Genomic DNA, 19,496 nt, shown 5'->3' on the forward strand with positions numbered 1-19,496 from the left:
GTCTTATCATCACTATTTTGCACTCTGTATTTATCTTTGTAGTGCAGATAGATATATAGAGAAGAAAAGTGGGCATTAGAGTGAGTGCATGAAGTGAAGAAAGCAGGAAATGGAACTAAAAAAGTTGTAATAATTAATTGGTGCATGGCAAGTTAAAAGTTCATTTTGCTCCCTCTACTCTTAATCTTATCTTACTTTGATCCCTTTATGACATTGTGTCTTAAAATCATTCTCTTTAGACTGTTCTCTGTTTCTCTAGATGGTCTGAAATTATTTATTTTTTTCCTCACTTCACTACTCACAAGGCTTTCAAGGAACTTTCATTAGGCCTAGAATTAGAAAGAGGGCTTAGCTTTCTATTGTAATAAAGCTTCAGCCCAAAATTGAGCCAGGCCTTTCCTAGCCCAACTCTCCACCACCCAAAACAGCCCAAACCCTAACCACCACCCAACCACCCAAAACAGCCCAAACCCTAACCACCAGCATCACCACCACTGCTTTTTACAACACAACCCCAGCACCCCCACCCCAGCCACAAAACACCAAAATTAAGGACGTCATCGGACTCTTAAAAAAGAATTACAAAATCCAGAAACATCCCACTCGCTAACTTATTCCCTAAGGACTTCCCAAAACCCAAAACCCAAAAACTATTAAACACAACATAATTTCAATAAATCTAGCATCCTTTTTTTTCTTTCTTTTTATTCTCTTCAATCAAAAGAAACAGAAAGTTTCCTGCTTTATTAATTATTACGCAGAAAACCCTAACATCATCAATGAGGGGTTCATCAGAAACCAAGTTTTTGCAAGAGCTACTGCTATATGCAGCAAGTGCTGCTTTGAGTTGTTTGGTATTGTTTGCTGGGCTCCGACAACTTGACCCGAATCGTGAAGCATCAAAGAAAGCCCTTGAACATAAGAAGGAAATCGCTAAGCGTTTGGGTCGTCCTCTTATCCAAACAAACCCTTATGAGGTGTGTGCAAAGTTTCTATTTTTGTTGAAAAGTTTGGATTTTTTTGCAAGTTTTAATTTGGGTTTTGGAGGGTTTTGTGAGTTTTGGGTGTAGGGTTAGATAATGGAATATAGGGCTTGTTTTGGTTTATTGGGTTTTTGGTAGGTTTTGTGTGTTTGGATTATATGGTCAGATAATGGAATGAAGGGTCTGTTTATTTTAATGGGGTTTTGAAGAATTTTGTGAATTTGGATTATATGGTTAGTTAATAGTATGTAAGTTTTGTTTTTATTATGTACTATTGAATTTAGTATGCTTGAATTGTCATGTATCTGCAAAAAATTTGAATTTTGTCAGTGATGTTGGGGTTGAGGTTAATATTGCAATGAGGGATGTGGGTGGTTTGGTGGCTTATTTTAGGAATAGGGATCGGGGGATTTGGGTGTTTTAGTGAAGATAGGTGCTTAAATCAGTTTTTGGGATGTAAGGGAGTGATTGCTTGTGATGAATGGGACGTGATTAAATTTCCAGTTCTTCTGGGGGAATGGCCTTTTTTTGTTTGTATTAGTAGAAACTAAGTTCATTTCTGATTGAGTTGTGTGTTGAACTTTTGTAAGGATGCATTGGAGTTTAGGCCTCTGGGTTGGTGTTATTGTACCGCTATCATTATTTAGATAACCATAGACAGTTATAATATCTCTTGGTGTCTTCAAACCTATCATTTGTTTTTATAGGTGGTCTATTCTTAGTTGGCTGCTCTCACACAACAAATACCGAGAGTTTCTAATGTCATCTGAACACGTGAAAATATCCATCATATTTTGAAAGTGATACTATGTTAACATTGGTGCCTGCCATTTTCAGTAATAGCCTCTGGCATGAACTGACTGGAGGCAGGTTCTTAGTTGGAAGAAATTAACTTTGAAGACTTGGTTCTGAACCAATATGATGGTTGTAATTGGCAAATATAGATAGTAGTTGTTTTTATACCTGATGAAATTTGGAGGTGTCAACACCAAAAAAACTATCTTTTCAATTTGAAACCTTTTGTTTGTGATTGCTTTGTGGAAGATTAAACTGCTTTGTAACAATTGAGTTCATACTCTAAACACTATTCAATGTAGCCATGTTTTCATGTTGAAAGTATATTTGGTTGGAATGGAGACTTTAGGATCATGGTCAGTGCAGTGGTTTATTAATTTGCGGCAATTGGGTATTTTTATTTTGAACAGGATGTAATAGCATGTGATGTTATAAATCCTGATCACATAGATGTGGAATTTGGGTCAATTGGAGGGCTGGAAGCTATCAAGCAAGCTTTGTATGAACTGGTGATACTTCCTCTGCGGAGACCCGAACTCTTTTCACATGGGAAACTTCTTGGTCCACAAAAGGGGGTATTGTTATATGGACCACCAGGCACTGGAAAGACCATGCTTGCCAAAGCTATTGCAAGAGAGTCCGGAGCTGTTTTCATAAATGTGAGGATCTCTAATTTGATGAGCAAATGGTTTGGTGATGCACAAAAGCTCGGTGAGTATAGATCGTGTTTGAATCGCCTGTCTTGCATTTTCAAGGTTTCTGTCTTGCACTTGGCAAAATTAATGATGATTTAAAATTATTGCCTTTTTATTCAAGAATTTGTTGTGGCCAACTGATTATACTGAACGAAATTTAGTTTCTCTCTGACAATAGAAGCAAGGTAGTTCTTTGTGACCTTGCTGTTTATAACTAAGACGGAACATGCCTCTGTTATCCTTATGAGATTAATTGTGCTAAAAGTCAGAAAATAACTAAACATTGTGTTAATATACTTTCTTTGGTAAAAACCCACTTGATAAAATATTTGTTGGCAGCATGAGTTTGTTGGATGCTCGATTAACTTAAAGAAAACGAGCACTGTAGTTTGCTTATATGCTGGATCTTTTAGTCTGATGATCAAGATTGTCAAATGATTACAATATTGGTATTTTTGTTGTTATGTAGTATTTCTCTATATCCTGATTCAGGACTATTTCAAAAGGGTACTGAATCGCATATATTCTGTCAATTGTGAAAGTGATCATCACAGTATTTTGCAACTACATATTTGTGTTGAACCATCTCTTCTCCTCTGTATTTTGCAAGTATTGTTGGTTTTGTGCTGACTAGAAACAGATTTAGAAGTAACTATTTTGCATAGTTGCTTTTTCGTTCCTTCTATCAAAGTTTTCATAATCTGATTATTGTTTCAGTTGCTGCTGTTTTTAGCCTGGCTTATAAACTCCAGCCTGCTATTATATTTATTGACGAGGTCGACAGTTTTCTGGGCCAGCGCCGTACTACAGATCATGAGGCATTAACCAATATGAAGACTGAGTTCATGGCATTATGGGATGGGTTTACTACAGATCGTGAGTCTTTCACTTGAAACAAGTGCTACATTTGTGTATTCTTTTTGTGCAGTGACTTGCTAGTATGTGTTATATCTATGATTTGTGTAATTGCTGTAATTTATTCATGGGTTTGGCCTGGGCTGATTTAGTGATTATATTCTTACAGAGAATGCACAAGTGATGGTACTTGCTGCAACCAACCGTCCTTCAGAACTTGATGAAGCAATCCTCCGGCGTCTTCCTCAGGCCTTTGAGATTGGGATGCCTGATCAAAGAGAGAGGGCTGAGATCCTGAAGGTTGTTTTGAAAGGGGAGAAGATTGAAAACAACATTGACTTCAACTACATAGCAAGTTTGTGTGAGGGCTACACTGGTTCAGATCTTCTTGAACTTTGCAAGAAAGCAGCTTACTTTCCTATTAGGGAAATATTGGATGAGGAGAAGAAGGGGAAAAACTCTAGTGTAAGTATATATTTATCACTGTGTTATTCCACAATTTAACTTCCTACAGTTATTTTACCATATATTGAATAATATAGTTCTTGGCTGCAAATTATTATACTCACAGCTAATTCTTCGAGGTACTTCTACTGATTTGTAATTTTAGCTTATAAATCCTATACAAGCTTGAGCCTATCATGGCAAAGTTATGGTTTGGTTGCCTGCTGTGCACTATCCAAAATCAATGGCTTCCATTGCAAGGGATAGACCATAATATGGTTCCTTGTGAGAACTAGAAGGAATTAAACAAGGTGTTTTTTGAACCTACAAGGGATAGCTATTGGTGTCAAAAATATTCTCTTCAAGAATTGTTCTATTGTACTAGCCTGCTGTTGGATTCTTGAACCCTTACTGAGTTTCTTCATCGTGACTCTTTATCAGGCACCAAGGCCATTGTCCCAGGCAGACTTGCAGAGAGTTCTTGCCACATCAACTAAGACTGGGGTTGCTGCAAATGAGTACAGTAGGTCAAGCTCACAATCACCTGGGTGGCCAAGGCAGTCGGATGATTATCAGGTTCAGGCCACAATTAATGAGCTCTCTAAGCTCATGGTTTCTCAAATCTTGAATCTCCAGCCCCCGGATAACCAGGACACTTGAAATATTCATCTCTCTTGCTTGGAGCAATCTGGTTTTTTAAAATTATCAGGCGAAGAGAAATTGTAACTTAACTTATTTTAATGTTTCTCCAATGAAATATTCTACTTTTAATATGTTGTTTCTATGCAACTGGCCGCCAAAGCTATTGATTTTAAGCAACTCGATATATGTTTTATTGTCAGAATTGCAGATTGTGTTTTGGCATAGAGCTCTTGACATGGTTTCAATATGCGTCTCGCTCCCTCCCTCTCTCTCTCTGCTTTAGGAATGTCCCTCTTGTATAGAGATAAACTTGTCAGTCAATGATGCCTTATTTTGTTCAAGGTTTTGGGTGTCTTTTAGAATATCAATTTTGATCTAGCAGTTCTGGAACATTGTTCATCCCTTTTGGTATCGGTTTATTACTCTGTTGAATAAACAGTCATGCCTTTCAAATTGTCATCATTAAACATGTATCATTCTTGCAAATATTGCTGCAGCTGTAAGAACAGAATCAGTCATTCTGAGTGTTGTTCTTTTGGAATATGATCATTCATGCTTCATTTAGCTTATGGTTTTTCTTGTGGCTTTAGATTTTCCAATTTATCTTTTTAAAGTGTCTAAATGTGCGCTGCTAAGGCTGCACTAGAAAAGCATTTACTACTGTAGAAGTTGGTCTTGCAGATTGGCTTCTGGAGTTGTTTTTCTTTAATTTCCTGGTTATTAGAAAATTCCTGTATGGCCTAAGGCCTGTTTGCCTGTGGCCAACCATAGTAAAAAGCATCATTTTGATACTTAAAACCATTTGTCTGCACACTAGAGAGATCATTTGGACACGCCAAGGTTAGGCTATTCGCAAATTAGTCTTCCTTAATTGAGATTAAAGTATGTTTTAGACTCTAATCATGCCATCTATGCTTATGAGAAATTTCTTTCGTGTGAGATTGTAATCACTTCAGTAGGGCATGGTAGTTGCATAACATTTTAACACGTGGAAGGTGGCACGATTGTGGCAATAATTTGCGGCCATTGCCATTACTCATCACCCTCTTGTTTCTTCTTAGGGTTTCGTGACTTCATATGATATGCAAAACGACAACATCCATCAATGATTAACTTCGTTAGGGAAAAAGCTGGCAGAGGTTTGTATAAAGCAGAAAGGTACAGCCTTTAAAGCCAAGGCTCATCTCGTTCCTCGAAGGCTGCAAGCTTTTGTTCAATTCCAGGACAGCATTCTATCATGAGTGCAAGTTCTGCCCACACGATGTCAAATGATTAAAGTGCTTAGGCTGTAGATGCTTTTCCATGCTTCTTGTTTTAGCTTGCAAGAGACCAAAAACCACGGAAGAAAACAGAGCAATGAAGCAAATGTCTACAGGTTTTGAACATAGAAAGACTTGAGAGCTCTTGTCCGATTGCTTTTCCAGTTTTGATGCTTGCGGCTATAACTTTCTGATAGAGACACGGTGAACAAGCACCGTCAAAGCATTAGGTGATTTATTAGTGGACTAGTCACATGCGAAGTCCTAGGAAATTGCAGCATAAGGACTGTTTGGGAAAGCAGTAAAAACTTGAATTTTTTTATATTTATTTTTATGTTTTAAAAACATTTTTTAAAAAAAAATAATTTTTTTTATATTTTTTTCTGTTTCAAATTATTTATTTTTTGTGTTTTTATATCATTTTGATGTGCTGATATTAAAAATAATTTTTAAAAAATAAAAAATAATTTAAAAACAACCACTATTACACTTCCAAACATCTTTTTTAAAAGCATTATGACTACTGTTGAAATTGTGGTTAGATACAAGTGCAGTAGTTTGAAAAAAATATTAAATTAATATTTTTATAATATTTTTTAATAGTTTTGATATATGAAAAAAATATAAAAAACCTAAATAAATATATTTTAATATATTTTTAAATAAAAAATATTTTTAATAAATATTATTTGCTACAATATAAAACACAATGTAAACCGCAACACTAAAGAGGTTTCTTAAAACGTGATATCAAGGAGCACAAGGCCCCTACCCTTTCTGCTGATGCTCCCAAGAGTTACTATTTATAGTAAACCCTCTCTTGCACAAGAGACAATTATTTATGTAAATGGGAGAGAAAAATAAAGAGGATTGTTACATGTCAAATTTTTTAAAGATTAAGAAACATTATAAGTGTATACGGAGACTTTTAAAATATCTAATTTTACTAATTCATGTCTAGTCTTGTCAAAAGTTCCTTCAAATAGAAAAAAAAAACTTGAAAAACATATAACAAGAAAATAAAAATAGAAAAATAACTATTCTACATATATATATATATATATAAAACTTCTAAGTCAATCTTATCATGCTAGAAGAACTCGTCCTTGAGTTTCCTCGAGTTCGGTTTTCTATTAAAAATTATCCTTCATTTAAAATATTATTTTGTGCTTGGGTTACTCTACTATAAACCTTAATACAATATTTTTGTGTAGATTACTACGTCATAAATCTCTAACACTACACATTTATGTAAGCCGTTTCATCATGGATCTCACTATCATGATTTTAAATAACAATAACTGATGTAACAGAAAATAACACACTAATTTCTGAATAATTTTTTTTTAATTTTCAAGAGAAAATCTCTTCATCCCCTCCTTTTGCAACTTCTTTCAACCATAATTGTTTTATATAAGCCAATAAAATAAAATAATTATCAAGAATTGAATCATTAAGCTCTGATATCAAGTAAGGTAAATGGAAGAGTTTGTTCCATGCCAAAACCCTCAAATATAAAAAAAAAACACCACAAGTATAGAGAGTCTTAAATTAATTAATTTTATTTATTTATATCTCTATTTGTCAAAAGCTATTACAATCTTTTACATAGAAAAAACTAGAAAAATGTAATAATATTAAATAAAATAAATAAATTAGAAAAAAAACTAGAAAAACATAATAAAAAAATAAAGTATACATAGAAAGAGAGAAAATATATAAGAAAAACCTTAAAATTATAATTTTATCACCGCTACATAAAGAATTTTGGCAAAACTTACGTCATATGTATAATTAGTTCTTTATTAGTATATAAAATCTTACTCCATGGAAGAGGTAGGAGGGCCTCTTTTTCTCAAAAAAAAAAAAACAAAAAAAAAAAGCCTTCCTTATTTGAGTATTCAAAAAGAAAGAAAAGAATGCTCCATCAAATAATTGAATATTCAAAGGATCAATCAAGCAATGTGAAAAAAGTATATAATATAATTTCTAGCAAGGCTTTATCTTTAGTCAAGACAATAGAATAAGATATTCATTCACATGAAAGAAATTCTTTAATTTCTTCTTGAGCCCTTTAGTCATGCATCGCCAGCCTGGGGCGATGACCCCACCTCCCTCCTTCCTCCAATGCCTCTTAATTTGCTGGCTCGAGTCTACTAACTCCTAACTACATAAGCTATACGTATCCCATCCCCACCATTAAAATCACCACCCCCTACTTTCCACTCTTGGCCATTATTTCTATCTACTTTCCTTCAATCTCCTTTGTTCTTACCTTTCTAACATCTTTTGATGTTATTTATCATGAATCTTAGTAGCCCGATTCTTGTTTTTTTCATTACAATCATTGTCTTTTTAGTTCTTAGATTTTTGTCTAAAACATCTATTCTACATATTCTTGCTAGGTGTTGGAGATCATTTGAAGACAAGTTTTGTGTTTACCAAATCTTCAAGGTTCCACAATTCAATGATCTTTTTCAGGAAAACCAACTGTATCACAAGGTTTCCACTTATTTAACCTCACTGCCTGCCATCGAAGATTCTGATTCCACCAACCTGTTTTCGGGTTCGAAAGCGAATGATATCATCCTCCATCTTGACAAAAATCAAGTGATTCATGATAGTTTTCTTGGGGCTGGAGTGCAGTGGAGCAACGAGAAATATTGCGAGGAAAATAATGGCAAGAGAACATTGGTGTTGAAGTTGAGAAAGAAGGATAAGAGAACGATTCTTCGTCCTTACTTGCAGCATATTCTTTCGGTTGCTGATCAGATTAAGCAGAAGAACGAAGAGATCAAACTGTTTATGAATCTTGAGAAGAACCCTTATGAAAATGGACGGTGGACATCAGTTCCTTTCACACATCCAGCTACCATGGATACAATGGTTATGGATGGAGAATTGAAGAGCAAGGTGAAAGCTGACCTTGAATTGTTTTTGAAGTCTAAGCAGTATTATCACAGATTAGGCCATGTTTGGAAAAGGAGCTATCTCCTTTATGGCGCGTCCGGGACAGGCAAATCCAGTTTCATTGCAGCCATGGCTAGATTCCTGAGTTTTGATGTCTATGACATTGACATGTCCAAGGTTTCTGATGATTCTGATCTGAAAATGCTTCTGCTGCAAACCACGAGTCGGTCCATGATTGTAATTGAGGATCTTGATAGGTTATTGACGGAGAAATCGAAGGATGTGAGCTTGTCTGGGGTCTTGAATTTCATGGATGGAATTGTTTCGTGTTGCGGCGAGGAGCGTGTGATGGTGTTCACAATGAACTCCAAGGATCAAATTGATCAATCTGTGCTAAGGCCTGGCAGGGTTGATGTTCACATTCAGTTCCCATTATGTGATTTCTCAGCATTTAAGAGTTTAGCCAATAATTACTTGGGCGTCAAGGAACACAAGCTTTTCTCTCTAGTTGAAGAAATCTTACAAGGAGGATCAAGTTTAACTCCAGCTGAGATTGGTGAAATTATGATCTCCAACCGAAATTCGCCAAGCCGGGCCCTGAGACTGGTCATTTCAGCTCTGCAGTTCCAAACCAGCAGTGGCGACGCAAGAAGGGCCAGTAAGGCTGGACAAGGAATGAGCGAGAGCATATCAGCTCGGTCCAGCAGAGACGAGACAGGAGAAACTGGAGGCGTGTTTTGCCAAGAGAGTGGTGCTCATACAGTGAAGGAACTCAAGAAATTGTATGGATTATTGAGGATGGGAAGCAGAAGAAAGGAATCAGTGGATTTGAGCTCTTCACCAGAGAAGCAAGGATCACATCAAGAAGCCTAATCTATGTTCAGTTCAGAGATTTAGATCATAAAATTCAATTTTTTCTTCTTTTTTTTTGTTGCAAAGTAGAAAGATACCTCTCCTAGTGAGAGAAAAAAAGGGTTTTTATTTTATTTTATTTTTATTTTTATTCAATGGCAGTGAATAATTGACTCTGCCCTAAAAGCTTAAAGATGATGAACATTCAAAATTAGTTATTGTCAATATAGCAAAGCAGCAAAGACATTTTGAGCAGCCAGAAAGTCTTCTGTGACTTTATAAAGTTTCAAGCACTCTCAGCTCATCCTTAGAATTTGATGGCACTAGATTGCCAGCAACCTATGCTAGAATCCTCAATGGTCAAATCTGTTTTATTAAAGGAATTCTACGCGTTATTTCTTGTCAATAGCTTGTCCTTTTCTAGCCATTTTTGGCTGCATAGGGTTTAATTAAAAAAAATAAAAAATTTTAATATTAATATATCCAAACCATAAAAAAAACATAAAAAATATATTAATTTGATGTTTTTTAAATGAAAAGTATTTTAAAAAAATATCTAAAAGTATAAGTTATACCACTCATTTTAATTGAAAATAAATCAAAACAATATATATATATATAAAACATCAAAACATTAAAATTATCCTAAAACACCTAAAAAATTAGTTTAATATTTTTATAACAAAAACTAATTTGAAAATCATTTTAAAATACAGGTTATGTATATAAAAACAGTGAAAGTAGTTAAGTGCTTATTGTATTTCTTGAATCAATTTCATAAATAAAACATGATTATGAGTATCTTCTAAGATCAACACATCATTGCTTTGAATGGAAGTTTGCCAACAAATTCAGATACAGTTTCCTCCTCCTCTCAAGTGACAATGATTTCTTTATTATTGCATGACTGATTGGGTTCTAAGCTACTCATGTACACAAATCACTCTCCATTCTTCTAAAATCTTTTCCATTTTAATTTGATACCAAAGTTATAAGATCTTCGATCGATGAATTAATTTAATATTTTTTTTATTTGGGATTTAATCCAAACCAAGTTATTTATTTTATCAAGAGGATGTTTTTTTTTTTTAAGTAAAAAGGAGTTTATATTGATTCTAATTAACCCATCTAATTTATGATATGGTCTTGAACTAGTCGATCTAAAATTAATTCTTATAACTATGGTTTTAAGTGACTATGCCTAGAAATTTTTTTTATATAAACTCATGCAACCCATACAGCCAATAAAAAATACTAATATTCTCAGCATCAACCATTAAAACAATTTTGATTCAAATATATATGATTCATATGATAATTTTTGTTACTTACTTTTGGTATTATAAGGTAATATACTTTTTAAGTTTTTTATTTGAAAATATATATATATATATATTTTTTTTTATATTACTACATCAAAAATATCTAAATACACTAAAAATATTAATTAAATAATTTTTAAAAAATATATAATTTTAAAACACCTAAAAGTAAAAAAATATCACACTTCCAAAATGATCCAATGAACCTCTGAGATTGATAGAGAACAATTGGGCTTGTAAGGCCCAATAGTTTCTTGAATGAAAATTTGCTTTGAGCGAGAGAGGAAAAAAACATCAAACAAACAAGACATGTTGGGGTTTAGCAAAAACCTTTCACAAAATTTCTACAAACACCTGGTATGCAATAAGAGGTGTGTATCAAGCTCTGTTTTCTCATTCTCAACAACAACAAATCGTGCAAAGCGAGTGGTGGGCACTCACAATGGAAAGTTTCATTGTGATGAAGCTTTAGCTTGCTTCCTCATTCGCTTAACAAACAAGTTCTCCAATGCCCATATAATCCGTTCAAGAGACCCCCAGGTTCTTCTTTTCACTCCTCTTTTTTATTAGCTTAAATGGGGTCGTTTGTTTTTCTTGAAGCTTTTTAAGCTTAAAGATTTAAGTTTTCATTTGTTAGTTTAATGGGGTTGTTTCTTGAAATTTTTTCAGTAGAAAGGCTTAATGTTTTAGTTTCATGTGCTTAAAGCCTTAAAGTTTTATTTTACTGGTCTAATGGGGTTGTTTCTTGAATGGTTAGTTTCAACTTTTGGTGAGGATTTTTATGGTTTATTGAAGGTACTGGAGACCCTTGATGCTGTGCTTGATGTTGGAGGGGTATATGATCCAAGTAGAGATCGTTATGATCATCACCAGAAAGGATTTCATGAAGTTTTTGGCCATGGCTTCACTACTAAACTAAGCAGTGCAGGGCTAGTTTACAAGGTATACTGTTATAAAATTCCAAGCTTCTTGCATCATATGTTTCCATGCTTGTTATATGTCAAGGACACGTTCTGTTAAATGCGTCTTAAATGACAAAAAGGGTTGTACTGTTTTTCTTCTCTCCTTCTCCAGCATTACGGGGCAGAGATAATAGCAAAGGAGCTTCAGCTAAATGAAGGAGATCAAGATGTGCATGAGTTATTTCTAGCAGTGTATAAAAACTTTGTGGAGGTAATGCATTATATATTTTGTCGACAATAATGTACAAATTAACAGAATGATCAGAATTGTTGTTCTTCATGTTCTAATTTTTTATTCTTTGTGTTTGTTGTGAAAACATCATTCATGTTCTAAGCCTAAATGCATAATAAAACATCATTTTTATAACCTGAATGTCTTCAAATAGTCCTTTTAATCTATTGTATTGTTTTTGTGCTTGCATGTCCAATACCAACTGAAACATTACGCATTGTAACAGGCAATTGATGCTGCTGATAATGGAATTAATCAATATGACATAGATCAACCTCCTAAATACGTTAATAGCACAAGCTTATCACAGAGAGTGGGAAGGTTAAACCTGGACTGGGTTGATCCTATTCAATCCTCTGAGAGAGAGGATGAAGCCTTTCAACACGCGATGAAAGTTGCTGGAACTGAATTTATGGAGGTGTGTATTCTAACGTTCTCCATGTTTACATCAGCTTCATTGTGTCAAAATTATTTGTCAATAATATGCAAGTTGACTGGAAGGCGCTCTTCTTAGGCCACACCTGATGATGCTGAATTAATGAATAATTGAATGAATGCTTCGAGCAGTCGTGTTTGAAAATTTCATAACAACGTTGATGTCACAGAATATTAATTTTCATGCAAAATCGTGGCTACCAGCTCGATCAATTGTCATGGAGTGCCTTGCATCAAGAGAAGATATTGATCACAGTGGAGAAATCATGGTGCTGACAAGATCATGCCCTGTAAGTGGGTAGTTACATAACTTACACTGTTTAACAGCCTCATTCCTTTTTTATGAGATTTGTATATGACTCATATCCATTTAAATTGATTATTTTGTGCTAAAACAAGGATGGGCAGATTTATAAAGTATTTGGCATGGTATGCGAAAACATCTTTCATTAGCAGATTTTTAAATCTGCTTCCCTATATGTCGTGGCTTATTTTCCTTGAAAGTGAAGAATGAGAGTGACTTTGACCATTGTTTTTTATTAATATCTAGCTAGTAAGCATTACACGAATCTTAAGTTGAGTAGAGATTATTTGAGACATTTAGTCACTGTTAGAACTGAAATTGCATTTGATCTTTCTGGCAGTGGAAGCTCCACATATTTGAACTCGAGGAAAAAATGAAGATCAATCCTTCTATCAAATATGTTATTTACCAGGTACTAATAATAGTCTTTTGTCATTTACCTGCTATCACATGTGGATGAGGACACTAATTAATCAAGTAACAAACGCGGTATCATAAAAACCCATATATTCCCAAACATCTTTTATCGATATTCTGAGCTGATGTTTGTTCTCTGTGTGCTACGTGTCATGCAAGATCAGAGTTTGCAATATTTATTTCCTTTCCTTTCCTTTTCTCTTTGGCTATTTGTAGGATGATAGGAGTGAAAACTGGCGAATACAGGCAGTGGCAGTGTCACTTGATAAGTTTGAGAGCCGGAAACCTCTACCATTACCTTGGAGAGGTTTGGTAGATGACGAGCTCTCCAAGGCAACAGGGATTCCTGGCTGTGTGTTTGTTCACATGAGTGGATTCATAGGTGGAAATCGAAGTTATGAAGGTGCTCTTGCTATGGCTAGAGCTTCTTTAAAGGCTTGACCAAATAGGAGTTTTATCAGTGGAGATACTATGTTCACATTCTCGAATCATTAAGTGTTGCAGTCCTCTGCACCTGTGATTAGTGTTACGAAGAATTGAGTTGGTTATTGAACTGGCACATGCCAAACATGGTTGTTTGGACAATTGTCGGAACCATACATGGTGAAGTTTATCAGGCGTGCATCTGGTTTTTTAAATCAGCACATATAGAGAATACCACACCTCTCCTTTTATTTTGAAGAGGTATGCTCTGGAGTACTTGTTAATTTACTATATTTGAACACTGTAATCACATATATACTTTTTCACAACTCCCATCATGCACAACAACTATGATCCTGTTAAAAACCTTGTATATGAAGTCTTCGATTGACTTATGTTTATGGAGTAGTTGTGAGGGAAAATCGTTCTCTATATCAAAGTTCATCACTCTTACTATCAGTAAACTACTAGGTAGTTTTACTACGGTCATTTCATATACATTGAAGTTTCTTGTATAAATAGCTTAGTGCCAAATTTTCGTGATGTTCTCTTCAGTGCGATTAAACTCATTTTCAATACATTAATCTTCTATCTGTGGACAAAGTAGAGACGGTCACGATACAAGTACATTACCATCTCTAATGAAGACAAAACTTGAGATTCTCTACAAGCACCATTTTTAGCACCTATGTTGCTTCACTCTTCAGACTCTGCTGGCAAACCCTCTTTGAACCATTTGTAGAGGCCCCCTTCTAAGTGGAAGACATTCGTGTAACCATTTAGGACTAATAGGTAGGCTGCTATCAGTGATCTGCAGGAAGTAGCAAGAATAAGCTTTCATATCTTTCTGGGGCAGGGAACGAGTAAATGAATAAATTTCATAACAGGGAAAATTGAAAATGGAGAATAGTAACAGTAGAATCAGAGAAGTTCACAGACCTTGACTGTTGACCTTCAGGAAGATTTTGGGATGGCCTCATTGTACCCCCAGCTGAGCAAGCCACTATTATCTTTGCACTTTTATCAATCTTTGATTCCACAGCTGCAAACATACTCTTAACTTATTAGTTTTCCCTTGGGCACATAACTTGAGAATTACAACGATTTGGAAGCATTGTTACATATTTCATACTCTGCATAAACTCAGGATTTTCTTCCGTGCCAGCAAAGATGCCAAAAAATGCAAATGCAGCACGCCTTGCAATGTCCCATGCTGTCCATTCCTTTATAAGCCTATATACTTGTACATTGATAGCACCTGGTGGATGAGCCTGCGATCGAAACAGGAAAAATAAGTTAGGCAATTCAGTCTCAAATGATGCAGTTTGCTATTTTGAGCTCTGTTCATAAGCTCATAAGCTGTAAGTTATAATTGATATTTCTTATTCGGACATAATGACAAGTTCCCTAACCTCTTTGAATTCCGCTTCTGGTCTCACATCAAGAATCACAAAGTTGTTTTCTTTCTGAAGGCGCAGAGCTTCCTTCACATCCACACTCCTGACCTGAAATAACCAAGTTTGGTTCTTAGTTTTCTCTCTCAATGTGTATGTGTGTGTCTAAGAGAGACAAAGGGAGGGAAGGAGGGACCTTTTTCTGTAGAAGAACTTCTCTCTTAGTCTTCCAATCTTCCTCAGCTAATCCCTCCAAAGAAAGATAAGAAAAATAACCCACTCAGAGTCAAGATCGAAGATAAACACAGCAAAGACTCCATGATCTTATTTCTGTTCAAAATCCATGGGAAATCTTGCTAATAAAACCCAGGTTAGAGCAAAGTACCTGGTGATTTTGCAGGTTTTGTTGCCGCGTTGAAGACTCTTAGGCCTCTCGGAACTGTGCATGAGGATGACCTACCCCGTAAAGATCCATTTGATCTGACAGTGAAGAAAGGTAAGCTAGGGTCTTGGGCAGTCTTTGAAGAGAAAATCAGTGGTGATGATTGATAATAAGGATACAAAGAAGATGAAGATGAGGGTGAACTGATTGAAGGAAGTGCAGTCATTTGAGAAGGTACTTTCAAGTTAGAGAGATTGGTTCCTTGTTCAACAATTGATAGGTGGTTGAACTGCTTGCTGCTCCTTGCTTTTGTTACATCTGGAGTTCATTGAATGCTAAGCTAGATTAAGAGCAGACTGGGCCCTAGACATTGTGGATATTTATGGTGTTATCTGTCTAAAAAATCTGGATATGTGGTTCGTGTTTGAGGGTTTGTTACCCTTAGGATTGCATGGGATCCTTTTATTTTGTCCCTTGTGTTTGCTGCTGCTGCTGCTGCAGAGCAGTGATATATCTCCCCCTATCTGCACCGATTTTTGCAACCATGGCACCCCAAGATCCAAGCCATGCTACCATAATTTTAAGTAGAAAAAGGGAAGAAAATTTTTTAAATTTTTGAAAAATATAGTTTCAACTGCGTTTATAAACATTATCCATATTTGGTGCTGCACCCAAATAAAGTAGTGTGTGTTTAACTTGAGGATGGTCGCGCTACCAAAAACATAGCAGTGTATGTTTTACTTGATTGTTTGTTTTTGTAGTTGAATATGTTTTTAAAATAATTAAATTAATTCTTTTAAAGTGTTTTTTTTTTTTTATGATTTTGATTTATTGATATTACAAATTAAAAAATATATATTATTTTAATATATTTTTTAAAAATACACGCATAGCATTACCAAACATATTGTGATACAGTGGTCTAAGTTTTAGTAATGTGGAGCTTATAAAATTGCTGAAGAAAATTGATGGCATTTGATTGAATGTTAGGTTAAAAAATGCGTTCGTATTAAAATAATTAAAAAATAAGCATATTTTAAGTTACATAAGTAATTTATATGATCAAGAAATTATTTAATATTTTCTACAGTTTTTCATTTATTAATATATTCAAAATTATATGTATAAAAGCTATTTTTATCAAACCTAGCCTTAATTTGATCTAAAATAAGGCTCGTGTCATGTATTGAGTAAATTAAATTAAATTAATTAAAAAAATGTTTTTTATTTTTAAAAGTTCAAAATAATATTTTTGAGAAAAATAATTAAGCAAATTTTTTTTATTGGTGATAGGTGTTAACCTTCATGTCATATATTTATGTTTTTATATATATTTTTTATGATAACAATAATATAAAAACTGAAATAATATGTTTTGTTGAGAATGAATTTTAAATATATTTATATAAATATCATATCGACAAGCATAATTAAGGATTTCATGAAGAAATCAAGAAACAAATCTAAGAAGGAAGCATATTAAAGACTTAAAATTAAGTATTCATTTCTAGTACTTGATGTTAACCATTTTATCTTATCTTAGAAGCATAAAATTAAAATGAATGCATATGCTTCTTCATTATTTATACATTTAAAAATAAATAATAAAACAATTATAAGAATTCACTTAGGTTAAAAATAATAAATCTGAAATTCTACGTGAACTAATTGACAATTTGTTCATCTATAATAAACACCTAGGAAATTTTACAGGAATTAGTTGACCAATTGGCTTGACCAATAAGAGCTGATTAACCATTTCAGCTATCAATTGGATTGCGACAGGTTATAAATGATTAATTTTTGCTATATATATCTTGTCTAATTATAAAATTAAGAAGAAAATCTAAAAATACATGATATATAAACTATTCTAATAGCAAAAACACTTTAAAATCATTAATCATTGGTTATAATCTAATTAGTGCTATTAAAACCTTTATATTATAGCATAAAAGTATTTAAAATCCCATACTCACTATAATTAAATATTTTTAATTCCTTGAAATGATATCTTATAAGATATAAAGATATTAAAAATCTGAATTGTATTATCTATTATATTGAGAGAGTTAGTTGTTATAATAAAATTTCACTTGTAAATCTTTGAAAGTTAGATATAAACTCTTAGTGCTGGTGGGGTAATTTTATCAAGAAAAAATCTTGAAAATGACATATCATCAAATGAAAGAAAAATTTAATATAAATTTATTAAGTAATTATTATATTATTGAAGAAATAATTACTCATCCACGTTAAAAATTAAATTTGCAAATTCTGTCATTTCATATCATTCTCTATGAATATTTTGTTCTCCAGGTAACTTGTTTATACCTCCCTGATCTCTCTTTTTACGTGGGATGAAAACCTGTTGTTATTTTTCAAAGTATTTGTAAGTGAATAAAATAATATATATATATATATATTATATATATATATATATATATTAAACAGCACCAAAAATGGATCAGTGTTGTAAGCTAGCTCTGGTGTTATTGTTGCAGGCAGAAAAAAAGGTTTTAACAGTTTTTATTATGTTGTCGGGTTCAGGAACTTTGCCATCATTGCCATGTCTGAGCACGACTTTAAAGAATTCATAGTTTATGATAAGATAATGAAGAACAACTGGCACGTACAGCTCGAAGTTGGCTCATTACAATTTTCTTGTCTACTCTGTTTAGATCTAGCAGTAAAGTTTTGTGTGTTCTTGAAACTACATGGGAGCAACTTACACTTTCAATTCTAATGTGCTAAGCAAACGTAGGATGCATGCTGTTCCCTTTTCATGCCCTAGCTAGGTCCAAACTTGGACTTGACCTAATTGTTTCAATTCAAACCCTTTTCTAAGAAGTTGGTGTATTTATTGCCCTCGTCCAATTAAAATATAAATGCTGCCCCTTCATGCAATTTCAAGTGGTGTTTGGAACTACTATTGAAATTATGTTTTTTTTTTTTAAAAATTATTTTGATACATTTCCGAGCGAAAAACATTTTAAATTAACCGCAATTGCTACCATGCCTGTTTGTTTCTGTATTTCAAAAGTGATTTTGAAAAAAATTAAAATTTTTTTTATTTATTTCAAAATAATATTTTTTTGAGTGTTTTCAAATCATCTTGATGTGTTGATGTCAAATTTTTTTTTAAAAAAAATAAAAAAATAACATTGACATACATTTTAACACAAAAGTTATTTGAAAAACAACAACAACTACATTGCCAAACCTAAAAATTTTCCATTGAAAGGTGAGAGATGGGATTTGTGTTTACGGATTTTAAATATATTTTTAATTAAAAATATATTAAAATAAATTATATATATATATATATATATATATATATTAGTATATCAAAATCAATTAAAAACTTATCAATTTGATGATTTTTAAAAATGAAAAACAATCTAAAAACAAATTTATAAAGCAAAAACAAATATTCATATTAAAACATCAAATTCTAATCAATGCATGATAGTTTATGAAAATATTTATCGATAGTTTCAAAATCAGAATCCTTTTTCTTCTTCTTTTGTTTAAAATGAAAGTGATTAACGAAGTGAATTCCCTCGTTTTATATATATATTATATATATATATATATATATATATATATATATATATATATATATATATAACCAAGATCATGCTCTCTAACCATTCCAAGAGATTTTAGAGAAATTTTACTCAGCACACCACCAATGCAAAGGTGAGAGCAGTGGGATCATAGCAAATGTATCAGTTGGATTTAAGAAAAGATATATGGGATGCAATTCAAGTGCGAGCTAGGAATACGATAAAATCTATTATTTTTATTACGCACATAAAACACACTATATATGTCATTTAAGATATTAACTGATATAGTGAGTGATTTATTTCCTCCATATCATCTTGAGTTTGAATCTTAGCTGGGATTGTAAGTAAATTTTATTTTTTTTAATGTACCAATTCAAAAATAAATCGAAAAATTGACGTGATGCATAATGTTTCTTGTGGGTATGTGATCAGTTTATATATACACTTGTTTCATTAAAAATAATTATAATAACCTGAAAAATACAGGGATCATGCAGAAATTAAAAAGTATCACAAAATTCCTTGAAACATTCCCTAAATGAATTTTAAAAAAATACTTAATTTTCTATTAAAATGGGTGATTTATCCTAAAAAAAATCATATCATGAGCCTGTTTAT

The 19,496-nt window shown here is 33.2% G+C and overlaps 4 protein-coding genes across 4 annotated transcripts; 3 read left to right on the forward strand and 1 right to left on the reverse strand.

The window, feature by feature from the left end:
- Positions 1 to 539: 539 nt before the first annotated feature.
- On the forward strand, positions 540 to 4,616 carry LOC118057091 (uncharacterized). Its single transcript, XM_035069548.2, has 5 exons — positions 540 to 977; positions 2,189 to 2,489; positions 3,191 to 3,349; positions 3,498 to 3,793; positions 4,214 to 4,616. Exons 1-5 carry the CDS (start codon positions 780 to 782, stop codon positions 4,430 to 4,432), a joined length of 1,173 nt encoding a protein of 390 aa, XP_034925439.1. The 5' UTR covers positions 540 to 779; the 3' UTR covers positions 4,433 to 4,616.
- Positions 4,617 to 7,712: 3,096 nt separating this feature from the next.
- LOC118057092 (AAA-ATPase At2g46620) lies at positions 7,713 to 9,591 on the forward strand. The gene has a single exon (XM_035069549.2). The coding sequence runs from the start codon at positions 7,966 to 7,968 to the stop codon at positions 9,454 to 9,456; it is 1,491 nt and encodes a 496-aa protein (XP_034925440.1). The 5' UTR covers positions 7,713 to 7,965; the 3' UTR covers positions 9,457 to 9,591.
- A 1,433-nt stretch (positions 9,592 to 11,024) lies between these two features.
- LOC118057093 (uncharacterized) lies at positions 11,025 to 15,775 on the forward strand. The gene is made up of 7 exons (XM_035069550.2): positions 11,025 to 11,297; positions 11,553 to 11,699; positions 11,832 to 11,930; positions 12,178 to 12,369; positions 12,557 to 12,676; positions 13,031 to 13,102; positions 13,324 to 15,775. The coding sequence occupies exons 1-7, from the start codon at positions 11,067 to 11,069 to the stop codon at positions 13,546 to 13,548; spliced, it is 1,086 nt and encodes a 361-aa protein (XP_034925441.2). The 5' UTR covers positions 11,025 to 11,066; the 3' UTR covers positions 13,549 to 15,775.
- On the reverse strand, positions 13,940 to 15,532 carry LOC118057094 (rhodanese-like domain-containing protein 14, chloroplastic). The gene is made up of 6 exons (XM_035069552.2): positions 15,310 to 15,532; positions 15,121 to 15,167; positions 14,943 to 15,035; positions 14,663 to 14,801; positions 14,470 to 14,572; positions 13,940 to 14,341 (listed from the first exon to the last, which is right to left on the reverse strand). The coding sequence occupies exons 1-6, from the start codon at positions 15,530 to 15,532 to the stop codon at positions 14,227 to 14,229; spliced, it is 720 nt and encodes a 239-aa protein (XP_034925443.1). The 3' UTR covers positions 13,940 to 14,226.
- Positions 15,776 to 19,496: the final 3,721 nt, after the last annotated feature.

This window comes from Populus alba, chromosome 15 (genome assembly GCF_005239225.2).
Source record: "Populus alba chromosome 15, ASM523922v2, whole genome shotgun sequence".
NCBI lineage: Eukaryota > Viridiplantae > Streptophyta > Magnoliopsida > Malpighiales > Salicaceae > Populus > Populus alba.

What these genes read in the sequence shown, in the direction of transcription:
- LOC118057091 (XM_035069548.2), top strand. Translation starts at nt 780, where the DNA reads ATGAGGGGTTCATCAGAAACCAAGTTTTTGCAAGAGCTACTGCTATAT. An exon ending in GGATGGGTTTACTACAGATC is followed by an intron (nt 3,350 to 3,497) that starts GTGAGTCTTTCA and finishes ATATTCTTACAG; the next exon opens with AGAATGCACAAGTGATGGTA. An exon ending in AGAAGGGGAAAAACTCTAGT is followed by an intron (nt 3,794 to 4,213) that starts GTAAGTATATAT and finishes ACTCTTTATCAG; the next exon opens with GCACCAAGGCCATTGTCCCA.
- LOC118057092 (XM_035069549.2), top strand. Translation starts at nt 7,966, where the DNA reads ATGTTATTTATCATGAATCTTAGTAGCCCGATTCTTGTTTTTTTCATT.
- LOC118057093 (XM_035069550.2), top strand. Translation starts at nt 11,067, where the DNA reads ATGTTGGGGTTTAGCAAAAACCTTTCACAAAATTTCTACAAACACCTG. An exon ending in TCCGTTCAAGAGACCCCCAG is followed by an intron (nt 11,298 to 11,552) that starts GTTCTTCTTTTC and finishes GGTTTATTGAAG; the next exon opens with GTACTGGAGACCCTTGATGC. An exon ending in TCAAATATGTTATTTACCAG is followed by an intron (nt 13,103 to 13,323) that starts GTACTAATAATA and finishes GGCTATTTGTAG; the next exon opens with GATGATAGGAGTGAAAACTG.
- LOC118057094 (XM_035069552.2), bottom strand. Translation starts at nt 15,532, where the DNA reads ATGACTGCACTTCCTTCAATCAGTTCACCCTCATCTTCATCTTCTTTG. An exon ending in CAGAAGCGGAATTCAAAGAG is followed by an intron (nt 14,802 to 14,942) that starts GTTAGGGAACTT and finishes TTTCGATCGCAG; the next exon opens with GCTCATCCACCAGGTGCTAT. An exon ending in CCTGAAGGTCAACAGTCAAG is followed by an intron (nt 14,342 to 14,469) that starts GTCTGTGAACTT and finishes TACTTCCTGCAG; the next exon opens with ATCACTGATAGCAGCCTACC.